Below are 9,140 nucleotides of genomic sequence, written 5' to 3'. Positions count from 1 at the left end.
GGCAACGTCCTATTCATGGTGTTCCACTTAAGCTTCAGAAGGGGTTAAATGTTCATTGTGCTGCTGTTTGTACATATGTGCAAGGAGGTTGCTGCTTGAAAATATGTAGATTCTTTTAAACCATAGTTTGTAAATTGTGATAAATAATTTTACATTATAAAAAGCAAAGGCAGCTCTATTGGTCAAAAAGAAAAATCCAAGTCCTTATTAGAGTTGCATCTTTTATTATATCAAAATCACAAAATAGAAAACAAACTTGAGTTCTACAGAATTCTTCACCAGACAAGATAGGAAGCAAAAGAAGTAACCGGGAGAAGGCAAGAGAAGGGAATCTGTAATCAAAATAAGAGCTTCCAAGTTCAACGGAAGTCTCTCTTTCCACTTTCCAATTCCTTTAACAAAGAGGTAGAGAACTTGGGAAATGTATTAGACAATATCACAAAAGGAATGTGATCCTAACAAAACTTTCACAAAATAATTTGTATACAAATTCAGAGTCTTTCTAATGACAATATGTATATATCAGATATCAGTCAGTGACTGCTGCTCAATCAAACAGCTTATATCAATGTGGAGGCTCTTCTGAAGCAATGTTCTGACTGTTCTCTATGGAAGGATTTTTTGTGATGGGATCTGGAGTATCCAAAAGAGGTTCAGCATCATCCTTTGCATTGTCAGCTGGAATCCCAGGTTCCAAATTCCAATCCATGTTTCCTTTGTCACTGGCTTCTTCTTCAGACTCTTCTGTCAGCTTATCTTGGGATTCAGCTGTTTCGTCATCTTTTTCATACAAGAAATTACAAATCATGTTTGGTCTGCTGTATGAGAAGTCTTTGTCTTTAAGATCTAGCCATTCTATGCCGCCTCCTGACAAATTAAAATGAGGGGAAAGAGATAGGAAGGAGTTAGTAAGAAGAATATAAATAAACAAATGTCATTTATTGAAATTCTGTCTCATCCCTTGCTCTCCTCTTCTCTTATCCCCCCTTTTCTGGCTTCCCAGCAGTGATACCACTCTATAAATGATGCTCATACTGAGACTGTTGCACAGCAAAATTCAAAGATTATCTGGCTGCTACTTGTGATTAAAAAGATTCATGTTGAGATAATACTGCATTACAAAAATGCATATTGCATGACTGCTATGGTGAGGTACTACAACAAAACGTGAGAAAAAAATACTACTTCTAAATTTAAGGATTCTAAAGTGAAATACAACATTAAATGGAAATATTTGTATCACATTAATCTTCAGTAACAGGTCCTTCTTATGATGGGCAACCATGATTTGAACTCCAATAATGGCAGATTTGGGTTAATCTGCAATAGATCTGACAAGTAACGTTAAAATGGATAAATGAAGGTAGATGGGGCTCTTGCCCTTCCAGATCTGCAAGATTATTATTCTGACGTCAAACAGAACATACACTAACTCTGCTTTTTCTCAAATTGATTCTATCAATTAAGGAGTGGGAACATTTTTAGTAACTAATTTATATTTACAATTCAGGATATTATGATCGACTGGTTAAGATCTCATTAGGATAACAGAAAGAGTTGCTAAGCTACAATTTTATAAAAGCTCAATTAAAGTTGTCTGATGTTGAAGTGGTGCAGAGAAAGTATGTATTTACAAGCCATGAAAACAGCAATGTAGAGCAGTCTGTGACTGTTTTACAAAACAGTAATTTAGCTTTGGCTTACAATGTTACACAAGCAATATTGTTATGTTGCTATGATTTATAACAATGTATTCTGCAATATAATATTTAAACTATCTGTGAACCCAATTAGAGTATATGAAACCTAGACAGAAAAAAGCATAAAAGCAATACATGATATTAAGGGATCTTGTGGATATACCTAAAGTATATTTTTAGACAGAGGAAACAAAAAATGAAGTTTTAGAAAAAGAGGATGAAGTTCTAGAATTTGAAAATCACCTATGTTCTCGTCCCCTTCCTTTTTCTCAATCAGAAGTGTCCGCGTCATATTTAGTTTCTTCATTGTGTGGCATTTATATTTTAGTTGCAATTTTTGGTTGCCTTCCACATCTACTGTCAAGAAAAAAAGCAGAATGTTTCTCATTTTAAAAAAAAAAGTTGAGATTCTGAAAAACTAAAATACAAAGTACTGCTTACCATGATCATGGTTTTCCTCAAACACTACACATGTTCCAAGGGTATCTGAGGATGAGAGTAAACAAATTGATAAAGAAAATACTTATTTTAAAGAGTAATATTTACTCAAATCTATGAAAGAATTAGAAGATTGCATGCATACATTCAAAATTTATTTACAGCCCAAGATCAAACACAATAAAAGACTTGTATATAGTACAATATCTAAGTAGTGTGCTGATTTAGAGATGAAGATGTTCATCTCTCTCAGAAAGTTGAGTTTAATCCTGGACATGTGAGACAGATTCTACCTCTAAGTCTGAACAGAAACAAGTTTGTTTTTTAGATAGGAGGCTTATGTATCTTCCAGTTGTTGCCCTAATAGGTAGTGTCCCAATTTGGGCCCAATGTGTGGAGCACATATAAAGTTAAGAGTTAAATACAAATGTGACTAGTATTAAGCTTAACCTCACTATCCACAGAATTGCATGCTTTTCCTTGGTTTATTTTTAAATTTGGTCACCCATTCAGGATTGTTTACATAATCAAGGAAATTACTGATTTGAAACTATAAATTAATTTTTGATCAGTTTATTGACTAGATGAAGAAGTTCCCTCTGTTTCTATATAAAAAAATTACGAAGAAGAAAGACAAAAAGAAAGTAAAATGGTTCTTAAGGTTCATGTTACTTTACATCACAGCTTATAAAATAGGCTATTCATTACTTTTCTTACCTTCATATTCTCCAGCAAAGATATATCTGTCTATTTGCAAAATAGGTCTCTCTGTGTCAATTCCCTAAAATCATAAAGACAGAAGCACATTTGACAGAAAGGAAGTCAGTGAATTCAAAGCATGATCTAAACTGGGTGATATCTCTAAAATTGATAAAAATGACATGTCACTACAAAATGTTTTGTGCATGGACAGACATTTATCACTGCCATTTGTAATGAGCAGGAATATCCAGACATCATGAATATTCATCAGTACCCTGAATATGCTTTCTAGAATGAGCAAGCTTGGATAAAATGGGCTGTTGGTTATGTCTTTAGTATTACTAACCAAAATTTACCACATCTAATTGGTTTTTACTTAGGGAGAATTGTGCCAAATTCAGATAGAAAGTGTACAAGAGATGACAATAAGCTAAATTTGAGTTTAGCAAACCGGAAGTGAGCAGAGCAAAGCATTTTGTTTTTCTGTAAGGCACCAAGAAATATACAAACAGCAAAAAAAAAAAAAAAGCTGTATATTTTAATATAGAAAAACAATGATAAACAGGTTTCAATTATGGAATGTTTTAGCAGGTTGGTTGCTAAATGCAAAAACAATGGCATATAAATGAAGTAAAGCATCCATAAGAATAAAGAGAATACTTAGTAAATCATAAAACAGAGAGTAGGGCCAAGATACATGATGTTGCCTTGGTTGTGCAATATGGATAAATGTATAAGGAATACTTGTAGTGATATTAGACGTATGTTGGTTGGTGAACATACTGTATTCAAATGATTCTGATTTGTTGGCTGACAGCCAACATGTTTTGCAGCACATATTAGATAACTTGTAGTAAGGAACATGAATCTGGAAATCAATGTACCCGTGTTTCCCCGAAAATAAGATCCTGTCTTATATTTTTTTGAACCCCGAAATAAGGGCTTGGCCTTATTTTTGGGGAGATCTTATTATTTTGGGGCGCATGGAGCAAGATGGGACTCCTCTTGCTGTCTGACCTGATTTCCAGCTCTGCATTTAAATATTTTTGGGAAGGGCTTATTTTCGGGGGGGGGGCTTATTTTAGCACATGCGCTCAAAAGCCCAATTGGGCTTATTATCAGGGGATATTTTCAGGGAAACAGGGTATCTAAGACCAAGATAGCTCTGTTTGATAGGGAAAATAGCATGAAAATAACTACAAGTTGTAGTGGAAAAATCTAGATTAAGAATGTGAATTTGTGTACTCAGTAGAATGTTGATTAAGCAAAGGAAAATGTATGGAGAGATTTTAAGATGTGGTCTGTTGTAAGGAATGGAAGTATGTGTTCTATTACAATGAATGTTTGTTGTAAGAAGCAAAAAAAGGCTGAGTAAAACATCACGCTCATACCCACTTTGTTAAGCAAGAAATAAATTTAGTAGTTTAACTCCTGCCATTTTAAAAGATTTTGAATAGAATCACAATTGTACTTTTTAATAAAAAGATATATTAACTTGTACTATGTTAAAAACACTTACCAAAATCTTGCATTTATTATCACATTTTTCCAGAAAGTCTGAATCGATTATTCCAGACAATTCTACCACAACTAATTGTTCCTAGAGGGAAAATTACAAAACATTGTAAATAGTGTATTTAACAGCTCAATCTTTTAGCCTGACATACATACCCATTTGAAATATACATTATTGTCACTGACATTGTTCCAATATGGGTGTTTAAGCACGACTGTGACACTATGAAAAAGCAGCCATCCAATGTTTTCTCTACCATTTCACCCAAATGTAAAATACTGTGGAAGTTATTTGTGTCATCCTCTGATATTGGTTTGCCAAATGAGAACCAAATGAGCTAATATGGTATGGGAATTAGCACTAGACAATCCAGGTTCTGTTTTCTTCTTGGTCACTGTAAAGGTCACTGGTAAATAGTCACTCTCTCTCTTCTAGATATATTCCACAGGGTTGTTGTAGGAAAAAAAATAAAGTAGAAAGTAGTGTATGCCACCAAATAAACTGTCTTTAGTGAGATAAAAATCTAGCAGAAGAATAAGTAACCATGGTATTTCAAACCCAACATTCCTCCCCACTGCCCAAAAGTTGTTGATTTTCTATACTGCTTCTATATAGTGCTTCACTATTCTTAACAGTTAACACACACAGGACAAACTTACATTAATTCATTGGAAAATAAAAAAGAACTATGTTTTGTCATTTTACATTCATTGCACCATTAAAAAGATTACACCTGCAATTCGGAAAGGCAATTCTCCACATTTGGTGATCAAAGTCATTTTTTTCTACTTTGTTGATAAATTGTGATAAGGGTACCAGTAGTAAATATGTTAAGTTACCAATTAAAATGATTTAGAAGAAATTCTTCCCATTAGGCTTAAGTAGTTAACTACCCTAGAAGCCATGCATGCTAGTTCCAGTTTCCTGCAAAACAGCAGAAAACTTTAAAAAATAATAATTTATTCATTTGTTGGCTTCATATTTGTCATGGAGAAAATCTATATTAGCAGTCCTTAACCTTTGTGGTTTGCTGGCTTGGGGGGGGAGGGGAACCGGGCCAAGTGAGTGGTGGACTAGGGTCGCATGAATGGAGATGCATGTGCACACCAGTCCACTTCTCACACGGCCCAGTTTCAAATAGGCCACAACCTGGTAGTGTGCCACAGCCTGGGGGTTGGGGATCCCTGATCTATATGGTTATTAGGAGCCAAAAACAACTTGACAGTACACAATCAATAACGTTAGATAACCTCTTTCCTCCAGGAGCCCAAGTCTGCATCCATACTATTCTCTCCTTCAGCTTTTTCCCCATTTAATGAAATAAAATACAAATTAAATGATATTTATATCCTAAGTAAAGTGTTTCCCTCCCCCCATTGTTTCAAAGGGGAAAGGGCTAGATCTCATCAGATCCAGATTCCTCCCAAAGCTGTAGAAAAGAATTCCGCTTCCGGAGAGCATCGCTCATGAATCAAGCCGCTGGTCTCTATAAACAGAAGTTACGTTTTCAAGGCCCAGCCAGGAGTGTTGGTTAAGGCTTATGGGAACCAACCAGTGGTGGGTTTCAAATTTTTTTACTACCTGTTCAGTAGGTGTGGCTTGATGGGCGTGGCATGGGAAGGCTACTGTAAAATCTCCATTCCCTCCCAAATTCAGGGGAAGGTTACTGCAAAATCCCCATTTCCTCCAAATCAGCTGGGACTCGGGAGGCAGAGAATAGATGGGGGCCATGCCAGTCAGAATTTTTACTACCGGTTCTCCGAACTACTCAGAATTTCCGCTACCGGTTTTCCAGAACTGGTCAGAACCTTCTGAAACCCACCTCTGGAACCAACGTCTAAAACATCTGGAGGACTTCAAATTGGGAAAAGCTGGAGTTTTTCAACTGCCCGAGAAGGCTCAAAACAAGGACGATAACGCAGCAGCGCTAAGACCCTCAGCGCCTCCTTACGGGTGAAGTGGAGTTTACACTGAGGTGGAGATTCACGCTTCCCTCCCTAAAAGCAACCCAGCCTACAAAGAGGCTGACGGGCGCTCTTATTCTGCTGCAGGTGTTGTGTGTGCCGTTAATGCAGCACAGCCCATTCAAAAGCGAAGGGTCCTTGGTGCGCTCTGCAGACTTTTCATTACCCAAACTAGGTAACATAGTAGCACTGATGATGTTACTTACCTACTTCGGGTAATGAAACGCCTGCAAGGAAATAACCGAGCTCAGCGAGCACCAACGACCCCTCATTTCAACCCTGAGCTACACATATTATTCTCCCGTTTTGGTACATTGGCTGCAGGGCAATCCGCAGGCAGCGAAATCTCCCCGCGACATCGTCAAGACTCGGCAATCCCGAAGGAGAGAAAGTCCCTTCCCCGACGGTTGCCGTGCAGAGGCATCTTGCAATGGTCGCATCCCGCTGGGCTCTTCCCCGCCACTCAAACCCACCTCGACCTCTTCCTCTTGCTGTGTCCCATCCGCCGCCTCCATGCTACCAGGGACTCCGCCGGCGTCACGTGACGCTCCCGCCGCCATCTCAGCTGAAACCTCGCGCGTCTTTTGCGGCAGAAGCGCCGCCTGGCGGGCGGAGGGGGGGGGGAGTTTTGGGTTGTGGGTCCTCGCGCGAACCTTGAGCTTAGTAGCCTGGTTTTAACCACGGCTTGTTCACGACTTAGTCTGACTGGGGGAAACGGCGGATCCGTTCGCCGGGGGGTAAGCGCCTAGTGCGTAGAGTAGCCCGAAGCACTCGAGTTCGCCTGCCAACATGGCTTTTCCTTCTTTTACCAGAATTTTGTTCCGAAATAGAAATGAATTAGGCTTAAATTTTCCTAGTTATGGACACATCGTGTTAAGAGTCACCTCTCTGGAGAAGACGATATTGCTGGGAAAGGTGGAGAGAAAAAGAAAAAGACAACCAAGCAGCAAGGTGGATGGACTAATGAATAGTAATGAATAGCTGAAGGACTAGGGCGGCTAGTATGGACACATGGAGAACATCAATTTCGATGGTCTTTAAGAGTGGGTGATGATTTTGGGGCGCTTAATCCATCAATCAAGCAGCCTCCCGGATTTTAATTTTTAGAGAAGGGTGGTTGAGGGTTTGGGGAAAAAAAAGTCTAACTTTGTCCTGTGATTTATACTTTGTTGTTCCCACATCCTATCATTTTATTTATGCAAAACCACTTTATACATCTGCTTTATCAGGGATTTGTTGTAAGAAAGTTACTGTGAACATATTAGGGTGGGGAATATCTCTGCCCGTTAGCATCACTAGGGATGAGAAATACTATTGCAGCTGTGTAGCTGACACTTTCTACAACAGTGATTGGCTTTATAATTTTTTATATTTAATTTTTTAATGTATTTTTAAAAATAAAATAAAATTGAATGGTAAAAACAGTTATCAAAGCCTGGGCCATACTTATGATACAATCATTGCTGGAATTATTAGCTGGAAACAAGCTGAGCTGGACAATTGGGACGGAAATAGCTAATGAGTATTAACCATGTGTTACCTCTCCACTGTGATATGGATTATATCTGCCCTGCAGAAATGGAGGCAGAGGTTTATTTCAGGTGAAACTGTTGAAGAAAAAAAAAACGTGCATTGGCTGATTATGTAAAAATCAAGAACAAGCACCAATGTAAATTAAAAATTGAAACTTATTGGATGTGCAGGAAATAAAACATGAATATCAAAATAATGTTAATACAAACGAACAGAATGCTGGGAAGGAAAAGTATTACATGGTCAATTTCTACAAAAGATCGAGGGGAAAGTGGATAAAGATAAAACCTAGCAATTGCTTACGATTGGAACATTAAAGAGAAACTGAAAGCTTGATTTTCGCTGTGCAAAAGCAAACTATTTGAACCAATGGAGCCAAGGCTAGAACTGAACAAAATCACCAAATGATTCAAATTGCAGATTGTGCAGAGGCAGAAGAAATAGTATGTCATATATACTCAGCTCATGCAAGATCGCACAAACTGATTATGAACAATAGCACTTAAGATTCACATGCCACTTTATAGTGCTTTACACCAAGTGGTTTACAGTCAGCATATTGCCCTCAACAATCTGGGTCCTCATTTTACTCGGAAGGCTGGAAGGCTGCAGTCACCAAAATGATTCATTGGAACATGGATAAAAATTATCATGTGCCAATAATGAAAAATTGGTGGAAAGAGTTGAAAAAGTAGTAAAAATGTTTTTATGATGTTCTGAACTTATACTTAACTCAGGGAAAAAGTGATTTCATTTCCAATTTGTTCAAGATTCTCTGAACTGTTTTTTTTTCAATTTTCGATACTTTTGGGTGTTCCTTGTCGCATGATAGTTCCAGCATTTATTACTACCGTATAAGAGTTGTCTATTAACAATCACTGACAGGGTTGAATATCTGTAAATCATTTTATATCAGTTCTCTCTAAAAGCATAGTTTGTAAATACTATTGATTTGTTCCATAATTCTTCCTGTTATTTTATTGGGTCTTTAGGGTTTGCATCCAGTTTATAATACATGCTTTTATTTGGTCTGTCTTATCAAAGTTTATATATATGGCCCAATAGATGAACTTGATTCTGTATAAGCATTTCAAATTGTCATTTTAGAAAAATTATCCTTGGTTTTGAAGTCAGATTTTGTAGATACATCAGCCATCATGTTCTGACTTGCCACAACATAGTGAACCACATGCAGGCGGTCCTTGACTTGTAGCTGTCACTTAATGACCGAAGTGACAGCGTATCTGGAAAACAGAGTTTACAATCTGGTTCTGAAGTTTCGATGGT

At 37.5% G+C, this 9,140-nt stretch overlaps 1 protein-coding gene across 2 annotated transcripts; it reads right to left on the bottom strand.

Annotated features, from left to right (window-relative positions):
- Positions 1-210: 210 nt before the first annotated feature.
- GTF3C6 (general transcription factor IIIC subunit 6) lies at positions 211-6,925 on the bottom strand. Of its 2 annotated transcripts, none has more exons than XM_034409168.3 (6): positions 6,794-6,925; positions 4,360-4,440; positions 2,856-2,919; positions 2,142-2,186; positions 1,944-2,057; positions 211-867 (listed from the first exon to the last, which is right to left on the bottom strand). In XM_034409168.3, exons 1-6 carry the CDS (start codon positions 6,878-6,880, stop codon positions 566-568), a joined length of 693 nt encoding a protein of 230 aa, XP_034265059.2. In that variant the 5' UTR covers positions 6,881-6,925; the 3' UTR covers positions 211-565. The 2 variants fall into 2 exon arrangements, with proteins under 2 accessions (XP_034265059.2, XP_034265060.2); XM_034409169.3 differs by having other exon boundaries at positions 1,944-2,054; positions 6,794-6,918.
- Between the last annotated feature and the right edge of the window lie 2,215 nt (positions 6,926-9,140).

Source organism: Pantherophis guttatus, chromosome 1 (genome assembly GCF_059756535.1).
Source record: "Pantherophis guttatus breed Tessera chromosome 1, ASM5975653v1, whole genome shotgun sequence".
In the NCBI taxonomy this organism is placed as follows: domain Eukaryota; kingdom Metazoa; phylum Chordata; class Lepidosauria; order Squamata; family Colubridae; genus Pantherophis; species Pantherophis guttatus.
Note: the sequence above shows the minus strand (reverse complement) of the source record. Positions and strands in the feature narration are given on the sequence as shown.

What these genes read in the sequence shown, in the direction of transcription:
- GTF3C6 (XM_034409168.3), bottom strand. Translation starts at nt 6,880, where the DNA reads ATGGCGGCGGGAGCGTCACGTGACGCCGGCGGAGTCCCTGGTAGCATG. An exon ending in AGCAAGAGGAAGAGGTCGAG is followed by an intron (nt 4,441 to 6,793) that starts GTGGGTTTGAGT and finishes TTTTCCCTCTAG; the next exon opens with GAACAATTAGTTGTGGTAGA. An exon ending in TGAGGAAAACCATGATCATG is followed by an intron (nt 2,058 to 2,141) that starts GTAAGCAGTACT and finishes TTTTCTTGACAG; the next exon opens with TAGATGTGGAAGGCAACCAA.